Genomic DNA, 21,675 nt, shown 5'->3' with positions numbered 1-21,675 from the left:
TTAACACAACATGCTTAATGTTATTGTGATGCCCCACTGGATGCATTCTTGAATGCAACAAGGCTTTCCAAAAGTTAACATTGTCTGTGCAAAATAAGAAAAATACTTCAACTTAATTTAAGGGAAAAGTGCCATGTTTATTTTTATTTTTTTAATGGTCTCAGACAACAGTTTGGATTACACTCCCCCTGGGATAATCTTGACAATGCCCACAACAAATAGGGCAAACTTGACTTCACAAATGATAAAACATTGTACCTGAACAACTATGTGCAACATAGTAGTATGTTTCTTTAACTAAAACTCAATAACCTTAATCGAATAAATGCACAAATATGAGTCAATTACAATGTGCACTGTACTGCACAATTTTGAAAACATTTATTTGAGCTATAAAAAAAAAAAAAAAAAAAATCGGTTTTAAGGCAAAAAAAATCCGATACCGATATTGACAGATATCACATTTTATGCTAATATCGGGCCGATAATATCGGACATCTCTAGTCTAAACGTTTAACCCATGGTTTTACCCTCTCGGGCGCCATCTGGTGGCGGAGATCCGGCAGCACATTCTCAAACATCAATACAGAACAGCACAGCACACAACACGATGACTTACCGGTAATATGGAAAGAAGTTCATGCATTTGATAGACTTAGACATTCCTACTTTTAACTTGTCATTTCAAATGTCTTTTTTAGTATAGACATATTATTTCGTACACTCAATTATATTAGCCATGTCAAATAAACCAAAGACAGAAGACATCATCATTGATTTTTATTTTCACCCCAGGCAAAAAATGTCCATACATTAGTGTATAATGTACACGAACAGAGAGCGGCAACTTACCTCTAGGCAGAAAAGCGCGCAACGTATTTCCGTCTGAGTCCATGATGCTGCGCGGAATTTTCCTTAAATGTGGGCGGGGTTAAACGTTTAACCCCGCCCTCATTTAGCTCCACAGCAGGGGGCGTTGGACGCCGTCACGCCATGACTCCTCCACGGACACAACGCAGTGACGTCAGCCGTAAGAGCCAAGATGGCCGCCAGCGAGTAACGAGGAGCTCATTTTTAAACATAACTCGTATTATCTCTGGAGTATCTCGTCTGCTGTGCGGTTCCTGAGGGCAGTAAAGTGACATCGAGCGATCGGATCTAATCCCCCTGGCTCTTTACTCTTCATCTGGACATTATTCGGGTACATTTGCCCTACAAAGGCCAAGGTAAACAAGGCATTAGCCCACCGCGCTAGCGTCTTGTTTCTGTGATCCTCTTCGGTCTGAAACGGCTTATTATCCTCCCATGCTGTCTACTAATTATACTTTTAAACCATCATAGGACCAGAGGGCTTCTTAATTTCCCGACCGAGGTCAGTCCGCCTGCAACATGTTGTGAACGGCCTCTCCCAGACCGCATTCCTCCAAACCCCGGGACCCCCCGGATCGCCCCGGACCACCTGGACCTAGAGACCCCCTGGATCTACAGTTCATCACTTCATCGGTTCGAGACCCAAACGGAAAGGATGGACTCCAGAAGGGTTCACCACAGAGCCCACCTGAGCAGCAGCGACTCCAACAGCAGCAGCCCGGCCTCGCCGTCCAGCCCGGCGCTGGGCGGCGCCAGGCCCGGCGTGGGGCCCGGGGCGCCCGGCACGGCCGGGGCGGCCAACGCGTTCGCAAACGACGGCAGCTTCATGGCGATGTTCAAGAAGAAAATGGAGGAAGAGAAGAGGAGGAAAGAAGAGGATGGGCAGGCGAGCGGGGAAGGACCCGCGACAGACCCCCAAGAACAGTCAGCTGTGGACAAGAAGCCCCCCTCCGCGACCAGCTTTGTAAGGGCTTTGGCAGTAGTGAGATGAGATCAAAGTGACGTTAGTGGTTCGTGATCATGATCATTAATATGATCAGAATTAAAATAGAACACGTTATTAACGCTGATATAGTACAGGCCATGGTTCATTGGACCATTGACACTAATATGACACACATATTGACACATGGCTTACGGTTCATTCGCTGGTCATCGTGCGACAGGAGCCCTACTGTTGGCTCTCCTCCACTGCCCACCTGGCTGCCAGAGCTCCTTGAAGGGCGTCAGTCTTGTCTCTCCTCACCCAGCTGTAAGGGTGTCAGTCTCATTTCTCCTCACCCCGGTGTCTGGGCTCCTGTAACGGTGTCAGTCTTGTATCTCCTCCCAGGTGGGGAAGCGGCGAGGCGGCGTGTTCCTAAAGACCGGCATGGTTGCGAAGAAACTGAAACCGGACTCTGTTGTAAGTACATCAGTCTCTCTTCCCTGATCCGTCTAGTGTTTGTCTGCCGTTGTGTTGTTTTAACCGCCTGTTCTCTCCGTTCTCCGCAGGCCGAGCCGGGTAAGAGCGACGCCTGGGCCAAGTACATGGCCGAGGTAAAGATGTACAAGTCGCACCAGTGCGGCGATGATGATAAAACCAGACCGCTGGTCAAATAACCGGCAGGCCTCTCCCCTCAAGCGACATTCTGTTCTGGGAGGAACCCTGGAGCTGATGGGGGTTTCCTAGTACATCTGGACCATTTTGACCCTGCCAGAATCACAATTCATAAACACGAGTAGAAACCAGTTTCATTTCCGCCGCTTTTTTGTATCGTAAGGGTTCATGCTTGTGTGCTAAATCGGATGTTTTCATTTTTTAAAAACATACTTGCATACGTGAGCGATTGCAATATTTTCATATTTGTAGCTTCTGAGTCGTATGGTGGTTGATTTGACTCGCTGGTGGCCGTGTGAAGTTTTGACGAGATATCCCCGTGTTGCCTGTTCGCCCCCCGCGGTCCTGGTTGATCGGGGTCCGACCGTCGCGGTCAGTGCTGTATTTCACATCAGAGACTCAAACCTTCTGAGGCCTGCTGACACGTCTCAAGCCAATGTTATAAATAAAAGTCTTTTCAAACTAGTTCATAATTTCTTTTAACGGTATATGTAGTTAGCTTAGATTTGGACAGCCGCTAACGCAGCGGTGAGACGACAGATTCTTATACTTCATGATTATAAGGCATTGTTTAATTGGAAGGTCGTTTCATTTCTTTACAAGAGAAATCAAGGTTGTTTAAAAAAAGCCCAAACAGAACAATCTTGCATTTAGTTTACATTTCTTTACAGGATTTGAAGTATTAATTACATTATCATAAAAAGAAGCACCAAATGGACACACTGACCATTACCAGGAGAAATACACATTCAGCGCAACACATTCCCACCCCTGAGCTCGCTCTCACACACAGACGCACACAGACACACACCTTTCCACAGTGATATAGGTCTATCTTGTAAACATTGACAAATTTAGTCATTTCCATTTATCAATTCTATGAATAATAGTATCAAAAGTTATCAAATGGTTTAAAAAAAAAAGTCCTGTACTGCTTGTTTGTGTCACTGAGCCAATCCTTGCATGATGAGGCGTGTTCTTCATCCCCAGTGCTTCAGCTCTAGTCCTTCTGAGTGGTTCTGTTGACCGTCACTCAAAGCCACACTCGATTCCGATTGGTTCCCGCCGGACAGGTGTCTGGCTAGGTGCTGTATCATAGAGTCTTCCTCTTGTTGGAGTCCCCGCCCTGGCTTTGATTGACATCTGAACGGGGAGAGTAGAGCTCTTGAGCCACCAATGAAAACCAGAGCAGAAAGCATGAAAACAACATTACAGCATCGGAGCGACCGTCGGGACAAACGGCAGTTATAACGGCTACAGACAGACAGGTGGGCACCCCACGGACAGACAAGACGCAGAACCCAGACCCGACGGCAGACAGAGCAGGGCGGGCAGAAGCAGACGGACAGGTGTGGGGCGACTCCAGATCCACAGAGGAAACAATCCACTCCTGGTTTACTGTCTGACAAACTAGCACCCTATGGCTAGTAGAGAGAGACAAACACTAAGAGCTATAGATAGAACAGCCTCGGCTGGTAGATGTACAGCTAGTAGAGCCTCGGCTAGGAGAGCCACGGCTAGTAAGTGACCGTGGGTGTCTTGAAAGGCGCCTCTAAATTAAATGTATTATTATTATTATTATTAGTAGAGCTACAGCTAGTAGCTGAGCTCAGCTTGGCTTGTGCCTAACCTGAACCGAGGTTTCAGCGCCTGGACGTGGAGTCTCCCCACGTCTGAACAGGGGGAGGGGGAGGGCTGGGTTTACCTGAGAAAGCGATCTGCAGGTGAGGAGGCAGAGCAACATGAGCCCCTGCCTGGAGGCTCTTATAGAGATCTGAGGAGGAGACAGGAGACAGCGAGCCACCCGGGAACAGAGGAGGGAGAGCAGGGCACGTTATGGTGGGGACAGGAAGTGGGTCGTGGGGACAGGAAGTGGGTCGGGGCAACAGAAACAGGGCGGGACAAACAGTGATCAACAGCAGAAGGTGAGGCAGGGTTTGGCTATAGATGCAGAGAGTGGACACAGAGCAGAGCGAGGAGGTCAGGGAGAGAGAGAACAGTGTTGATGACAGATTGATGAGTTATGACGAGGGGATGAGAGAGAGTTAGAGGGACTAAGGGGTCGTCGTCCTCCCAGACACAGCATGGGGTCACAACAAGGGTTCAGTAAGACAAAACAACAACAAGGTCTACACATGTAGCTAGACAACGAAGAAGACAGAAGCCACACACTAACTACTGGCACACAGAACGCAAGCTCCTGCTGACTGACCCTGAATAACTTGGCTTTACCTGCTCCATCTTACTGAGCTCTATGCTAACTATCCCCGTCGATCACCGGATGTGACTGAGATCGGCCATTTTTAAAACCTGGAGCAACACAATTGGGTGTGTCCACCCAGATCAACACACACGCCCATCCAGCGGACTGGACCAATCGGCAGGCTGTGCACTCGGAGCGGCCACGCCCCTGGTGTGATGTCACTAAAGGGGAGTTTTTCCAATCGCCGTGTCATTTCTTAATCGACTTAATGTTAAGGGCTGTCCCGAGAGACTTATTCACAGGGCCCTCAGCGTTACCATGGTAACGCTGAGGGCCCTGTGAATAAGTCTCTGGGGCTCCCCTTAACAGGGGGGGCCCTCAGTGTGAGCATAGCCCTTTAGTATGCTAACAGCCTTAGCATAGCCCTAAACTATGCTAACAGCCTTTGCATAGCCCTTTACTATGCCAAAAGCCTTAGCATAGCCCTATTCTATGCTAACAGCCTTAGCATAGCCCTGTACTATGCTAACCGTGTTAGCCTAGCCCTTTAACTATGCTAAAAGCGTTAGCCTGGCGAACCGGTTCTAAGCTCGCCACTCACTCTGCGTCAGCACGGAGAACGAGGCGTTGCTATTGGCCGCCTGGGCGCTGGCGGCGGCGGCCGCGTTGGAGGAGGCGAGCGGCAGGTTGAGCAGTGGCGGGAACTGGAAGGGCAGCGACACGGGAACCAGACCCCCCAGCATGCCGTAGCCCCCCGGCAGGGAGGGGGCGGAGCCCAGCAGGCTGCTGCCCCCCGTGGTGGTGACCTGGGAGGAGGGGGGGGGGGGGAGATGGTTAGGGGTCAGGGGTGTGGCGTGCGTGGTCATTAGGGCTGTCAACGAATATTCGAAGTTCGAATATTCGTTCGAAATGTATCCAAAAACGCGAATTCGAACGTGAAAATTAATATTCGAATGTGAAAAAACACTCCCGCGGTACAAGCGCCTCTATCTGCTTTGTGAATGAGCCTCTGTCTGTTCGCGATGTCCCTCATAATATTCGAATGTGTAAAAACACTCCCGCGGTACAAGTGTAACAGACTAGTATTGTGAAGAGCGAATGTATTTTATCCCCTCGGGGTTTCCGTACTTGGATATAGGTATTCCAGCTCGGCTATGCCATTCAATAAGCATCCGAAGTAGAGCTCAGGGAGCTAGTAGTCTGGCTGGTGAAAGCTGCTATAACGCAATGTTCTCGGCAAAGTCCGAGACAGCTTTTTTTTCATGAATCCGAACGGTGCGTAGTGCTGGCCCTTTCGCTGGCATGGTGGAAGACGTAGGCGACATGCATTTTTTTCTTTATCGATTTTAATAGGCCTTCTCGATAAATGGTAAGCAAAGCAAGGAACGTTACCACTAGCATACTTTGTAACATTCAGAAGCGGGCGTCTTCTTCAGATTACTATAGTTTGCGCGCTTGCAGGTGTGGTGCAAGCGATACAAAGTTGTGGCTTTTCATGATTAGGCCTCCACGTTACTGGGCTGTTTATAGGATATATATATATCCCACTAATTTGAACCATGGTTTTGTCGCATTATTGACATATTGACGGCAACTGCGTAAAATAGGCAACCAGATATTCGAATAGTTCGAATTCGTGATTTTTTTCCAAACGAACATTCAAATGTCATTTTTGAGCAATTTTGACAGCCCTAGTGGTCATGGTGGTCGAGGCACCCAGACCTTCTCTCTAGATCCTCTGAGTGACCACATGGTATGATGTGGTTCCCTAAAACCAGTTTCTTGTCCTAAAAGTGAATGAATGTTGAACATTATAGATGTTCCAAAATCATAAATAAAACTCCCCGATACTGATTTTGTGTATTGGCCGATACAGAGTACGATTTTATTTATTTGAACAGCTGTATACTACTTACCCGGTATGGATATACCGATACAGCATCTAGCATTGTAACTACTAGCACTTGTTCTTATTGAAGGGTTCTCTTACAATGACCGCAATGTACTACTTGTACTAAGTCGCTTTGGATAAAAGCCTCTTCTAAGTGACAAAAATGTTATTTAAATGAATGAATCATATAGAACTTTCCTTAACTATCTAGTTCTTCTGAAAAATGAGTAATTTTTCAGTCAAACTAGTTGATTTTCAATTTATAATTAGAATAATACATTTGCACTCTTCTAGTTTAGCGTGAGCAATGTTTTTCTGACTTGGTAGCTCTGACGCATGTAGGTCGGAGATTACGCCTTTCTGACTTCCAGCCTCCGCCCGTTACAGAACGCAGCATAACACTGTGACTGTACCGTTTGTGTTGTTCTCTGTCTGTGTAGTAAATGAGTCATGTGATGACATGGGATTGGCACTAGACTTTCGGAACAACTCTAGTAAACATGCAGAGGTCAGACATGCGAGTGTGTGTCATAGCAGTACAAACCTGGGGCAGCTGAGAAGACAACGCCGGCGAGGAGACGGACGTGATTGGCTTAGCCCCCTGAGTGGTCCCGCCCATTGCCCTCTGGCGCTGCGCTGCGTTGGCCGCAGCGGTGGTGGTGGGCGTGGCCCCGGGGTGCTTGCTGAGGGTGGAGGCGTTGGTAAGGCTGGTGCCGGTGCTGCTGTGTACCCCCACCGGCTGCTTCAGGCCCGCGTAGCCCCCGCCCGTCTGCTTGGCCCCGCCCCCCTGGGCCCCGGGGTAGGGGGGGCGGAACGCCTGGGCGGGGCTTCTGTTGGTGGTGTACTGGCGCAGCGGGGGCGTGGCCTGAGGCCGGGGCTGGGAGCTGGCGGGCGCGGTCAGCTTGATGATGGGCGCCGTGCTGCTGTGCCCCGCCTTGGTGAGCGTGGCCTGCATGGGCGTGATGAAGTTGGACTGGGGCAGCGGGTGGGGGGGCTTGGGGCTCAGGGTGGTCTTGGCCCCGCCCCCCGGGCCCTTTCCGGGGGCCATGTTGACCTTGCCGTAGGAGGAGAGGCCGGGGGTCATGGAGGGCCGGCAGTGCATGAGGCTGGGGGTGGTGGAGGGCTTACTGAGGGTCAGCGAGGGCCGGGGGTAGGACAGGCCGGGGGTCAGGGGGGACTTGGCCGGGGTCATGGAGGGCTTGCTGTAGGTCAGCCCGGGGGTCAGGGGGGTCTTGCTGTGGAGGGTGTGGGCCAGGCGGGGGGTCTGGGGGCTCATGTGGGGGGAGGGGCTGAGCGTGTGGACGCGCGGCGGCGGGGAGGTGATGAGGTTGTTCCCGCCCCTCAGGAGGCCTGAGGGCGGAGCGGCCACGCCCTTCGACCCCGGCGCCATGAGGGGGGAGGCGGTGGGGGGCGGGCGCTGCTTGGGGGAGGAGCCGCCGCCCGCAGCGGGGGGCCGGGGGGCGGAGCTGAGCACAGAGTGTCTGTGGGCCGGGGACAGGCCCTTGAGGGACACCAGGCCCTCCATGCGGTTGCCTGGCGACAGGGCGGAGGGGGCGGAGACGGGGGTGGGGGCGCGGGCCAGCGAGGCCGCCGCCGGGGAGGAGGTAGAGATGTATGGCGAGGGCGGGGCCCCGGACACCACCACGCTCTTCTTCTGCTGCTGGAGCAGCGGCGAGGCGTGCGATACGGTCGCCGCGACGACAGGGGTCTTTCCGGGGTCGGGCGAGGGGGGGCTGTCGCCGTGGGCCAGGCCCTTGGCGGCGTTGCTGAGGATGGCGAGCGCCTGGGAGATGGAGTCCAGGCAGTGCGGGGCCGGCTCCTCCTCGTCCTGCGAGTCCAAGCAGATGGGCTCCGAGGGGGAGAGGGGGGGGCGCTTGGTGGGCGGGGCCACGGGGCCGACGCCCCCTGTGGGCGTGGAGCGCTGGACCCAACCCATCTCCTGGGGTCACATGACGGAGCAGCCAATTAACAACCAACACCTCGTTAATCTATTCACCCTGATATATCCATTAAGTATATGTGACACGTGAACCTCCTAAGATGGCACAATTTGATTGGTTCGCTAACTCTGGATATTGGGCAATATCCCATGATTGAGATCTCAAACTTGGGATATTGCGTGACGGTCGTCTCAACACGCTAATAAAACTAATAAATCCCTGCAAAAAGTGTTATCTTGTTTATTTTTGGAGTGTTCACGTGTGGTACACCCCAAAAAAAAGTATTCATCTCTGCGACGAATAATTGTTAAATATTTGCATTTTATTCTGATCATCATGAGGATTACCTTGGGCTTGGCCTTGGGGGTCGTCATGATCTTCTTCTTGGCTCTACAGGGAGAAGGGCAGGGAGACGGGTGAGTGACGGACAGGCCGACCAATAAGGGCACAGTACAGTAGGATGTGGAGGAAGTGATGACATACGTGTTTCCTGTCAGGTGGCCGTGTGCCTGCATGCTCTCTTTGAAAAGCATCCTGCAGGGAAAAGAACAGCCAACATTGAACGTGTGTATATGGTCACCAGGTGAGGGCTTGTGTCGTTTTGACAACTTAACATTCTAGACCTGCTGCTGTTCAACCATATGACAACCACGGTGTATAGGAATCAACATTTTGGATTAGCATCAATAACTTAGTAATGAAATAATATGGTTAGATAATACTTTTCAGGCATTTTTTTGTATATAAATAATAAAAATAACTAAAAATGATAATAAATAAAGTTATTCCTGTCTTCATCGTTAATCTGAAGAGTTCCGATTCTCAGAGAGTATCAGGACACCGATGGAGGTATGTAAGCTATACTGTTAGCGTGAGGTACCTGGCTTGCAACCAGCCCCTGGGCCACTGTGGCTCACTGTAACCCATAGTGTTATCATCAGGTACCTGGCCTGCATCCAGCCCCTGGGCCACTGTGGCTCACTGTAACCCATAGTGTTATCATCAGGTACCTGGCTTGCATCCAGCCCTTGGGCCACTGTGGCTTACTGTAACCCATAGTGTTATCATCAGGTACCTGGCCTGCATCCAGCCCTTGGGCCACAGGGGCTTGACCTCGGCCTCCATGAAGGCCTTCAGGTAGTCCTCAGGAGACACTGAGCTCTGGCCCTCCAGCTCATAGCAGCCCAGCTTTACACGTACCAGGGTGCACAGCAACAACCTGCACACACACACGCATCAGAGAATAAGGGATGGAGACCGACGCACACACACACACACACACACACACACAGGTCAGACACACACACACACACACACACACACGTCAGAGAATGAGGGATGGAGACCGATGGACACACACACACACACAATGAGGGATGGAGACCGACGCACACACGGACATCACAGAATAAGGGATGGAGACCGATACACCCACACACACACACAGGTCAAACACAGAGTAACACACACACACACACGTCAGAGAATGAGGGATGGAGACCGACGCACACACACACAGAGTAACACACACACACACACACACACACACACACACACACTGACCTGAGCTTGTCATCCCAAATGAACTTCTTGCGCGGCCCCATCACCCTCTTCCCCGGCTTCTCCTCGTCGTCCTCCTCAGAGCCGTTCTTCTCTGCTTCTCCAGACTGCTGCCTGACATCCCATTATACACAGCCATCAGTATGGTATGATCCATCCCATAATACAAAACCCGTAGTACTGTGAGCCATCCCATAATACACAACCATAAGTACTGGGAGCCATCCCATAATACACAACCATCAATACTGTATGATCCATCCAATAATACACAAGCCTCAATACTGTGAGCCATCCCATAATACACAACCATCAGTACTGTGAGCCATCCCATAATACATAACCATCAGGAGTCAGAAGGAACACTGGAAACGATCATGTTTTGTCTTCAGTAGGAGATCTTGGGTGTGAGTACTGGGGTGGGATGTACCTCAGTCAGACTACGTGTGTGTGTGGGGGTCTTAGTGTGGGGGTCTTACTTGGCCACCTTGGCGATACAGTCCATGTTGAAGCGGGCGATCTGCTCGGGCATCACGCTGCACACGGCCAGCTTCAGCTTCAGCAGCGGCGTGCGGAGACGGTCGTCCTGGAGACAGAGTCAGAAGAGTCATGACACAGAGTGATCACAACGCTCAGTCCTCACTTCACCCCACCACGTGTTCTGGACCGGGATCAATACCGACACTGTGGGGTTTTACTAGAATGCAACTGAATGTGGAGATCATATAGAACATGTTAGGGTTAGATATAACATGTACCTGTATGTTGAGGTTATATTATAACATGTTGGGGTTATAGGTAACGTGTTGGGTTTATATCATAACATGACAGGTTATATAAGAGACCTGTAACATGTTACTGTTATATGTTAGGCTTATATATAACATGTTATGTTATATATAACATGTTAGGGTTTGGATTGTACCTGTATGTTGAGGCTGAGCTTCTTGAGGCGTTTCAGCAGGGCCTCTTTGTTGCAGGGGACGAAGGCCTCGAGGTGGGAGTAGACGGCCGAGCGGACCCCCTCAGGCTGCTCCTGCACCTGCAGCTCGATGCTGAGGAGGAACCACAACACCCACAGTTAAAGAGGGGGACCCCACAACCCACAGTCAGAGAGGAGGACCCCACAACACACAGTCAAAGAGGAAGTCCCCACAACACAGTCAGAGAGGAGGACCCCACAACACAGTCAGAGAGGAGGACCCCACAACACACAGTCAGAGAGGAGGACCCCACAACACACAGTTAAAGAAGGGGACCCCACAACCCACAGTCAGAGAGGAGGACCCCACAACACACACAGTCAGAGAGGAGGACCCCACAACACACAGTCAGAGAGGACGACCCCACAACACACAGTCAGAGAGGAGAACCCCACAACACAGTCAGAGAGGAGGACCCCACAACACACAGTCAGAGAGGAGTACCCCACAACACAGTCAGAGAGGAGGACCCCACAACACAGTCAGAGAGGAGGACCCCACAACACAGTCAGAGAGGAGGACCCCACAACACAGTCAGAGAGGAGAACCCCACAACACAGTCAGAGAGGAGGACCCCACAACACACAGTCAGAGAGGAGGACACCACAACACAGTCAGAGAGGAGTACCCCACAACACAGTCAGAGAGGAGGACCCCACAACACACAGTCAGAGAGGAGGACACCACAACACAGTCAGAGAGGAGGACCCCACAACACAGTCAGAGAGGAGAACCCCACAACACAGTCAGAGAGGAGGACCCCACAACACACAGTCAGAGAGGAGGACACCACAACAGACAGTCAGAGAGGAGGACCCCACAACACAGTCAGAGAGGAGGACCCCACAACACAGTCAGAGAGGAGGACCCCACAACACACAGTCAGAGAGGAGGACCCCACAACCCACAGTTAAAGAGGGGGACCCCACAACCCACAGTTAAAGAGGGGGACCCCACAACCCACAGTCAGAGAGGAGGACCCCACAACACACACAGTCAGAGAGGAGGACCCCACAACACACAGTCAGAGAGGAGGACCCCACAACACCCACAGTCAGATAGGAGGACCCCACAACACACAGTCAGAGAGGAGGACCCCACAACACACAGTCAGAGAGGAGGACCCCACAACACACAGTCAGAGAGGAGGACCCCACAACACACAGTCAGAGAGGAGGACCCCACAACACACTGTTAAAGGGGAGTGGGGGGGAGCAGTGGTGACTAGGGGTGTAAATCTCTGGTTTCATCACGATACGATATTATATCGATTCATTGGACAACGATACGATATTTGCCGATATCAAAAGTCTGCCGCGATACGATACGATACGATTTGATTCAGGGGCATGCGATCGATATGAGACGATATCATATGCCCATTTAACACAACCTCTTACAATCACATCAACTCACATCAACTTAATTATAATTTCATCATTTTATTTCTTTGCTCTTCCGGATATTTAAAACAAAAACAATCCATTTTTAATACAAATAATAAAGTGCCACATAATTGCATTTAAGTGCCAAAGGTTTTTTATGGCTTAAATTAAAGAGCCTGTAATGATCTTTCATTTTGAACGTAGACCATTCCCAACCGATCTGTGTGGATAGTTTTCTTCTAAAAACAAAACATCCCTCGGAATCATCTTGGCTGTAAAGATAAGCTGTCCGTGTTGCCAGATTGGGCACATTTTTCAGCCCGATTTGGCTACTATTAATCACGTTAGGCTGGAAAAACGGGACGTATGCCCAATCTGGCAACACAAAACGAAACTAGACATCCTCGCGCTCAAACATGTGCTCGCTGTTGCTTAACCGGTGAATGGATACGAGCGGCTTGGCGCTTTGCGCAGAAATAGTTTCACAAACACCCGCGAAAGGAGATATATAATAATAAAAGCGTGTAATACAGCGCTATGCATCGATGTTTGGGCGTTGCATCGATGCAGCTGGATCGTTCGCCAATCAATCGATGTATCGATATACATCGATGTATCGTTACACCCCTAGTGGTGACACGGTCTACGGTGGGACCACCGGCACCAGAGGAGAACAGGTACTCACTCCAGTAGGATGTTGTTCATGTCCAGCGTGAAGAACTTCTTCCTGCCCTCCTGGTCGAACTGACGGGACGCCTTATAGAGAGAGACGGGGAGACACAGGGTTAACATCTGTTATAACGCCTGATCAGAGAGAAAGACAGGGTCAACATGGGCAGGGCCTTATCAGGTGCCACTCCCTCCCCAACCCAACAGGCTAACATACTCCCTTCATTTAAACAGGCCCTCAAAACCCACCTCTTCCAGATCGCTTTCGCCACATCGCCCCTTCTCTTCTCTCCCCAGTTCCTCCTTATTTATCTTCTTATGTAAATTCTTATTAAATTATTTTGTTTTGTGTTCGCTATGTAAAGCGTCTAAGTATTTAGAAGAGCGCTATATCAATCAAATGTATTCTTATTCTTGTAAACATCTCTTATAACACCGGGGTGACACAGTTCAACAGGATGCAATACTACACAGGGTTGTGTAGGGATTAGGGCTGTAACGATACGCGTATCGAAACCGAAATTCGCGACACTCAAAGCCACAAACCTGTCTCGCGGTGTGAGAAGGCAGAGGCGCTATACGCCCTTTCTAACTCTCCGGTCGAATTTTCAGATTGAAATTTGCTAATAATTTGTCTGAATAATAGTCTGTTGACACCGCCCCCTCTTATCGATGCCGTAAGTATATGACGAGATGCCCTCTGTGATGACAGCTCTCTGTGGCTATGGAGGATTGCATTTCTCCACAGCCGTCGAAGTCCTCATATGCGATATGAACGATATGAATGAATTTATCCAGAGTGGGCCTAGCGCGAAAAAAATTGCCGGTGTGATCCCTGTCTCTATTGTTTTGTGTGATTTGACCGGCAGTTGGACTGCTTATAGGTCGGAATGAAGCGGCCACCGATTATTGACAGGTTGGGTAATTCTACCGGACTCGTTCGCTTCTTCGATAGACACACACGCTACCGCTCGCTCTCCTCGCTCGTCCACTCACTCGCTGACGTCACTCACACACAAACATACGCACACTGCCATTCTCGCGGCAGTGTGCGCTACTCGTAACACTTCGCCTCGTTATTGCGACGTTCATGTTAGACGTTCATGTTTTTCCCCATCTATTAAAACTTAGGCTATTAAACATGTTGCATTCTATAAGGCCTGATTATGTCATTATTTCAGCTACATAGCTTAATAAGAATCGCTAATAGGATATTTGACTAAACCACCAAACTAGTTGAGGGTTTTTGCCTACCTGCAAGCATCCTCCAACTGCAACCTTTGGTTATTTATTTATTAATTTAGCTATACTTTAATAGTATTCTTTCTGTTCAAATTTGTTCAGTGTTCCAAATTATTTGTTATTAAATGTTACATTAAGTTAATTGTTATATAAGTGTTGTTTAAATAAAATGCTTTTTAAATGTAAAAAAATCGTGGGATGTATCGAGCCGTGGGTCAAAAATCATGATACAAACTGAATCGTGAGCTAGTGTATCTTTACAGCCCTAGTAGGGATACACAAAACGTTGTGTATTCACACACGTCACGTCTCTAACCAGAACCTTCAGCCCCGCCTGCCATCCCACACCTGGAGACAGAGGGCCCTTTTCACCCCAACCTCCTCTCTGCCACGGCTCCCGTTGCCACGGCAACACCCAAATCTCCTGCCTTTCCCTGCCAAATCTCCTCCAACTCCCGCCCCCCGTCCCGTCCCTAAACTGAGACGGCACTGACCCACAGGCTAGGACAAACTAGAGGACACACTACTGAACAGCTCTTATCATAGTAGGTCCATTTCATTTAGCACACGCTTTTATCCAAAGCGACTTACAATAAGTGAATTTGACAGAAGAAAGAGAAACAACAATATATCTCTGTCTGTTCAGTAAGGATGTTCATAGAACCAAGTGCCAAGCACGAACAACCTCTAGGTTAACCAATTCAAAATATACAACAAAGCTAGCTATGATAAGACGCTACACGATGTTATTATGTACTGTTTTTAAGTGCAAGGACGTACAACATACAATAAGTGCGTAAGACAGGTTTTGGTGGGTTAAGGTGGAGGCTATGCCGAGTCCAGGTGAACTCTGTGGAAGTGGGAGAGGGTATACATGTGTCAGTGAGTGTCAGTTGGCGTCAGTAGGAGTGGCCATGTGATGGACCATATGGGGATGGGGTGGGGTCATGTGACAGTGGGTGCGGTCATGTGACCCTTACCGTTCTCAAGTCCTCGATGCGTTTGATGAGGGGGGCCGAAAGGCCGCCGGGCAGCGGGGGGGAAGACAGCACCCGGGTGACTCCTCCCCCTACCGCCTTGATCCCCGCCCCCATCCCGCCGCCGTTCTCGCCGTGGCCTGGGCTGCCCCCCGGAGAGTCCAGTATGGCAAAGTCCAGGTCGCCCATGAGGTCCTGCAGCATGTCCGTGTTGTCGCTGGCCGCGCCCAGCAGCGACAGCACAGTGGGGTCAGGGGCCAGGCTGGCCCCCAGGAAGTCGTTGCCCCCGGTGACCTTGGGCAGGGCGCCAACGTTGTTGTTGTTGTTACTCTGCGGTGCTCTGGCGGCGTTGGGCCGCGGGGTTGGGCCGGCGCCCCCCGGGACGTGCTTCTTGCGGATCTCCTCCTTCTCCCTGGAGAAGCGGCGAAGCATGTTGGCCAGCTGGATGGAGTCCTTCATCAGCTTCTTCCTCTTCTTCTTCTCCGGGCGGTGGAGGTTCAGCGCCAACACCCTGAGGGCATACACGTGTTAGAGCCCTCCCATCGTTAGAGCCTGCCCCATCACACGTTAGAGGACACTCCCACATGCATTAGAGCCCCGCCCCTTGTTAGAGCCCACATGTGTTAGAGCCCGCCCCTCACACATTGGAGCCCGCCCCTCGCACATGTTATGATCTGCACCACAACATGTTGTGGGTCACAACCACACAGCCCGGTGTTTCTTGTCAGACGGGCCATTAAGATTTCTGAGTAAATCTAATTTTATGCTTTTTCTCATTTAATACCCGATCATTTATTTACCCCTGTTTGGTCACTCGGTTCTTCTTGGGCTTCTTGTCCTCCAGGCCGACACCGTCTGGCTTTTTCCGTCTCTTCTTGATGACGCGCTCCTCGCCGTCCTTCACTTTCTGCCAGAGATGCCATGACACGTTAACGAGGTCATGACACGTTAACGAGGTTGTGAGTCACAGCTCATTGTAGTAAACAACAGCTCAGGGGAACTATAAACCAAGTTTAATATCCAAGATGTATCAAGTTACTGTGCCAATTAATAACTTAATTTTAACTTGTGTCCTGATCCTAAAGTGTGAAACTAAAAGAAAACATCTAAAACTTAAATGCGAGCATTTTCTACAAACAAATAAGTTACACAACTGTATCACGACTAGACAAAGGATTACTTTGTGTAAAGATTGTTTGACTGAGACTATAGATTATCACATTGAAGGATGTTGTGTTGAATTATCAACCTGACATACTGTTGGGTTGTACAAGTGTTTACATGCCTTCTTCCTTAATATATTAATATACAATTATTATTATAATCCTTTAGTCCTACGTGGGAAGCGTCCAATCACAGTGAACCCACCTTGAAGTGGTTGGAGTCCCCTTTAGACACCTCCCCCTCAGAGTCGGAGGCGGGCCTGAACTGCAGCGTGCCGATGTTGATGTAGAAGCCGCCGTGTTTGGTGTTGAGGGAGGCGGGCACCAGCTCGTCATACTGACAGGGAGAGAGGAGGGCAGAGTCAGGGCCGCTGCTACCTGTAGGCACTCAGTTCTCCCTTCACCCATTACATTTACTGTACATGTATTACATTTAGCAGACGCTTTTATCCAAAGCGAATAACAATAAGTACATTTGTCAGAAGAAAGAGAAAGAACAATATATTGCTGTCGTTACAGTAAGGATGTTCATAGAACCAAGTGCCAAGCCCTAACGATCCCTAGGTTAACAAGGGAGGCTCCACTTTGGATCAAAGCAGTGTTTTACAGATGCTCAGGTTCAGGTATAGATTACATTAGGATGGGTTGGGGTTGGTTGTAGGCTACGGTCGGGGAGAAGGATTGGTAAATTCAAACAGCAGACAGTACAGCGCATTTCAACTGTAAAGTGGGCGTCGCCCGATACGTGTTCCAAATAAATACAAATATGGACATGTACTCACAGCTTCCGAGTTATCTATGAAGGGGTCCGTATCATCGTAGCCATAACCGATGTCAATCAAATCCTGCATCCTATCACGCTTCTTCTTCTTCGGAGCCCCGCCCTGAAAAAAAAACACCCAGAAACGAACATTTAGTTTCACATCACGACGTTGGCAAGAAAACCAAACCGACGCCTCCTTGCTTCATGCGTGACGCAATGACTCGTTAAAACATGACACTTACGTATTTACTCTCAAACTTCTTGGCGAGGTTCTCGACCTCGCGCCGCTCTCGGTCGTCGTCGGCGAAGGGGTCGCTGGGGTCAAGGGGCGGAGTCAGGCCTTTACAGACCGGAGCTGCTTTGGGTTTTACCTGGAGAGGAAACACAAACAAGTTCGAGGGTTCAGTTGGTGGTGCCCCAATGTCTTTCCCTCCCAACAATTTAAAAACCAAGAAATGATCTTCATGGGAGGACATATACAAATTATACTTTTGGCTTAACATTATATATTGATCAAAAACAATTTAACACATAGATTATAACCAACCAGTATTCACGTTCATCATATTCTCCTTTCTCATCCAGTAAAAACAAGTAACAGCAACTTAAGAGAAGTTGACACACACTAAAGTGAGTATAACTGAAATAAAGTTAACTTTTCATAGCTCCCTTAATCGTCTCTCTGTTAACAAAATGTGCTTCTAAATCATTGGCAACTTTAAAACGCGGTTCCCTAAAGCGTTAATGCGACTTGGAGATGCTACCGGGTCTCCGTGCACGGCGGAGGCACTCTGCTTGCAAACTGATGCCCAGGACCCCCTCCACCGCCGGGCCTTTTGTTCCGTCCTCCACCCTCCTGACCTGAGTTAAGGTGGACTGGACCAGCTCCGTGTAACTGAACTCCGCAGACCCCCGCTCGTTGGGTTCCGTCAGCGGCAGGTTGAGGCGCACCGTGGGTTTCCTCTCGCCGGGCTCTGTGTCACCTCCCTTCACGTTCCCGAACAGACCCCCTCCTCCGTCTCCTCCTCCACCTCCTGAACTGGCGGCGGCCGCTGCGCCTCCTCCACCCCCGCCTCCATCTTTAACCACCGGGCTGTCGGCTTCATCTTCGCGGCGGCGCTTCTTGGACTCCGAGGCCGTCGCGTCTGACCCAAAGGACGAGATGGTGACGAAGGGCACTTTCCTGGGCTCTGCCATCGGGAACAACCGTGTTCTGTCCGCCCCGGACACGACGAGGCTCGGGTTCAAGTGTCTCGGCAGGAGAACCGGAGATGGTGGACAACTACAGCTAGCGGCTAGCGGCTAGCAGCTAGCTCCCGGGGCTAGCTCTGTGTTCCTCAGAGTATGTTTCACTGACTTTTATCACGTCCTCGGTGGTATCAATCCATGCAGGAGCCCCCCGGGTTCCTCCTCCAGGATACACAAGTGGTGAAATAGTGGGAAAATTGTAGTTTAGGATGTGGATCCATGGAATGATGGGCAGGCTACCGCAAGGAGGCATCCGTAGGAGCCATCTTGATCGTTATTATCATTATTCAGGGAGGGGGCGGGGCTTAGGGAAAGAAAGCGGAAACTGAGGAGAAAGAGAACGGTGTTCAACCAATCGCGGAGCCGGAACACCCCCAAGACACGCCTACTCCACAGACAAGCGCGAATGTGGAGCAGCCGATTGTTCTCCTCACGCGGGATGTTTTGACGGGACGGGAGCGCGCCCAGAACCGCGAGAACGCGCCCAGAACCACGTGAACGCGCCCAGAGCCATGAGAACGCTCATTTTTAAAAAAAAAATCGCTAAAGATATACATGCTACTCTATGTGTATATTAATATATTTTTGACATGTCAGTGATGAAGTTCAATGTAGAAAATATAAAAAACTATAAATAATTCTATAATCAATTTTATTTGAAGTTGCTTTTACAGAGTTCTACAAATTAATAAGTAAGTAGTAAGTAAGTAAGTAAGCTTTATTTGTACAGCGCCTTTCACAGACCAGGGTCACAAAGCGCTTCACAGTTTAAACAAAAACAATAACAATACACAGTTAAGAAGTACATACAAATTTAAGTTTAAAAGGCCAAGACAACTAGGTGACAAACATAGCAGCCCCAAGACAGCTAAGCAAAAGCATGAGCAAACAAATAGGTCTTTAGTTGCTTTTTGAAGGAGTCAACAGACTCCATCGAACGCAGAGAGAGCGGAAGATCGTTCCAGAGCCTGGGAGCAACAGCCTGGAAGGATCTGTCTCCTCTGGTCCGGAAACGAGTGTGTGGCAACGTCAACAGATTCTGATCCACAGACCTCAGAGCCCGAGTTGGGGTGTAAGGCTGGATCAGATCACTGATGTAAGGCGGAGCCTGGCCATGCAAAGCTCTGAACGTTAAAACCAAAATTTTAAAATTGATCCTGGACGAAACTGGCAGCCAATGAAGAGCTTTAAGAATAGGGGTTATATGAGTCCTCCTATTGGTGCAAGTCAGAACTCTCGCTGCAGAGTTTTGCACTAACTGCAGGCGAGACAGCTCCTTTTTGTTTAGACAAGAAAACAAACTATTACAATAGTCTAAACGCGAAGACACAAATGCATGAGTGATCAGCTCCAAGTCATTTTGTGAAACCATTTTCCTGAGTTTCGAAATGTTCCTCAGTTGAAAAAAGCAATTTTTGGTCAGCTGTTTACAATGCTGCACTAATGACATGTCTTTGTCAAACACAACACCCAGGTTTCTTAGGCTCGGTTTGACAGACTGGCCCAAGTCACCCAGGTACTGGTTAATCCCTGGAATGGAATCATCAGGGGCAATAACCAGTGTTTCTGTTTTGTCCTCATTAAGCTGCAGGGTGTTATCACTCAGCCAATGTTTTATCTCCACCAAGCACTGAACTAAGGAACTTAGCCTCTGGAGCTCAGTTGGCTTGAAGGAACAGTAAAGCTGGATATCATCAGCAAACATGTGGTAAGAAACATCAGGAAATCCCTGGATGATTTTTCCCAAGGGGATCAAATAGTAGCAATGCTTTAAACACGAAAATAATGACAGCAAAAAGAGATACAGAAAATACTTGATAGTCACTACTCCTCTCTAGTGAGTACTCCTCCATGCTCTTTAGCCAAGCAGTAACACACCAGGAACATCTTATCACTTTTATAACATAACATAACTCCTCCTGTAGGCCTACAAACACACAGTCAGGGTTACACCTGACCCTTTATGACAGAAGGCCGGAACGAGATATCCTGCTTCACCTACTGAGAGGTCTGTCTGTTGAATCAGCTGGAGGTTTGGGTCTGGGTCTAGGTGGGTTTGGTTCTTGGGGGTCTAGCTCTGGGGAATCTAGGTCTGCTGAGTCTCAGGGAACTGGGTCTAGCTCCATGTCTGGGTCTGGTGGGGGGTCTCGGGGGTCTGGATCAGACGCGGCAGACCCAGGCCATTTTCATGCCGATCACACCCTTAATCCATCCCCTCCCCCAGGAGGAAGCCCCTGCTGATCTCAGGTCAGGGGTGCTATAAGGAGTTATGATAAAGAATAGCCTCTGCTTTTAAAGTCATCTGGGCTCCATGCTTAATGTATTTGTTTATGCCAAGGGAGGTCTAAATGGTTTCTATATAAATTGAATTAGAATTGTGTCCAGTGGTCCACCTGCCTCGAGTTACGCCCATGACAAGGACAGGAAACAATTAGACATCTAGGCATCTATATTCATTTGTTTCTCCATCTATTTTGTTCAATACAAAATTCATTTTTTTACGGTCAAATTACCAAATTCAACAAACTACAGCTTAAAAATGTGGATCTGCTGCCCGCTACAGGCTGAACGGCCATAGGCTACACCAGTATGCCTCCATGTAAACACCGCTTGGAACATCTAGAGCACCTGCAGACCCTCCCAATACTGTAACGTAGCCCTTCATTCAGTATTTCAGAAACTATTAAATATATTTTCAAACGATTTTTTTTACCCACAATACCGCAGTTTTCAGGTCAACTTCAAAGGGTTAACTTTTTTCACTAGCCGATTTCAGGGTGTGGAACCACTCTGCCCCAACGTTGGTGAAACCAGTAAACCGGAGTTACAAGTTGCTCAGATTTAATTGAGATGTACGTTACCTTTCCGGAGGTTAATTAAGTAGTTCTACATCTGATCTCCAGGGAACATGTTGGTTTACTATACACTCATTGGTGTTCTGTTAGCAAGCTACTTTAAAGCTTTCAGAAAACCCAACCGGTCCAAGTAGCTACACTAGTTATTAAACCGCAACTTGTAGAAATAACATGAATTTAATGTACCCTTTGTTCTTTCCCGTTTTGCATATTGAATTCTGAAATGTTGATTCCATCCTCAATAACCAAATATAATTTGTTTTAGTCAAATAGCAAAGTCCCTGCTGGCTCTATTAAATAGGCAAGTAATAATCACAACAAACAGTCAG

General features: G+C 49.1%; 2 protein-coding genes across 5 annotated transcripts; one reads left to right on the top strand and one right to left on the bottom strand.

Annotated features, from left to right (window-relative positions):
- Positions 1-1,001: 1,001 nt before the first annotated feature.
- trir (telomerase RNA component interacting RNase) lies at positions 1,002-2,932 on the top strand. Its single transcript, XM_030340267.1, has 4 exons — positions 1,002-1,226; positions 1,342-1,834; positions 2,201-2,272; positions 2,362-2,932. The coding sequence occupies exons 2-4, from the start codon at positions 1,526-1,528 to the stop codon at positions 2,467-2,469; spliced, it is 489 nt and encodes a 162-aa protein (XP_030196127.1). The 5' UTR covers positions 1,002-1,226; positions 1,342-1,525; the 3' UTR covers positions 2,470-2,932.
- An 89-nt stretch (positions 2,933-3,021) lies between these two features.
- On the bottom strand, positions 3,022-18,763 carry ubn2b (ubinuclein 2b). Of its 4 annotated transcripts, none has more exons than XM_030340202.1 (17): positions 18,105-18,763; positions 17,486-17,614; positions 17,263-17,364; positions 16,686-16,817; positions 16,118-16,224; positions 15,321-15,828; positions 13,115-13,185; positions 10,987-11,116; positions 10,541-10,647; positions 10,065-10,175; positions 9,577-9,720; positions 8,985-9,035; positions 8,849-8,891; positions 7,106-8,500; positions 5,272-5,476; positions 4,173-4,241; positions 3,022-3,631 (listed from the first exon to the last, which is right to left on the bottom strand). In XM_030340202.1, exons 1-17 carry the CDS (start codon positions 18,438-18,440, stop codon positions 3,561-3,563), a joined length of 3,711 nt encoding a protein of 1,236 aa, XP_030196062.1. In that variant the 5' UTR covers positions 18,441-18,763; the 3' UTR covers positions 3,022-3,560. The 4 variants fall into 4 exon arrangements, with proteins under 4 accessions (XP_030196062.1, XP_030196071.1, XP_030196079.1 ...); XM_030340211.1 differs by having other exon boundaries at positions 3,022-3,610; XM_030340219.1 differs by lacking the exon at positions 4,173-4,241.
- Positions 18,764-21,675: the final 2,912 nt, after the last annotated feature.

The sequence above is a fragment of the Gadus morhua genome, chromosome 2 (assembly GCF_902167405.1).
Source record: "Gadus morhua chromosome 2, gadMor3.0, whole genome shotgun sequence".
Taxonomy (NCBI): Eukaryota; Metazoa; Chordata; class Actinopteri; order Gadiformes; family Gadidae; genus Gadus; species Gadus morhua.
This window is presented reverse-complemented; position numbering and strand designations above follow the sequence as displayed.

Bases quoted from the DNA above. Each gene is read 5' to 3' on its own strand.
- ubn2b (XM_030340202.1), bottom strand. From the start codon at position 18,440: ATGGCAGAGCCCAGGAAAGTGCCCTTCGTCACCATCTCGTCCTTTGGG. The intron at 17,615-18,104 runs GTCAGGAGGGTG...TTTCCTCTCCAG, and splicing joins TCCAGTCCACCTTAACTCAG to GTAAAACCCAAAGCAGCTCC. The intron at 17,365-17,485 runs GTAAGTGTCATG...TTTTTTTTTCAG, and splicing joins AGAAGTTTGAGAGTAAATAC to GGCGGGGCTCCGAAGAAGAA.
- trir (XM_030340267.1), top strand. From the start codon at position 1,526: ATGGACTCCAGAAGGGTTCACCACAGAGCCCACCTGAGCAGCAGCGAC. The intron at 1,835-2,200 runs GTAAGGGCTTTG...ATCTCCTCCCAG, and splicing joins CCCCCTCCGCGACCAGCTTT to GTGGGGAAGCGGCGAGGCGG. The intron at 2,273-2,361 runs GTAAGTACATCA...CGTTCTCCGCAG, and splicing joins AACTGAAACCGGACTCTGTT to GCCGAGCCGGGTAAGAGCGA.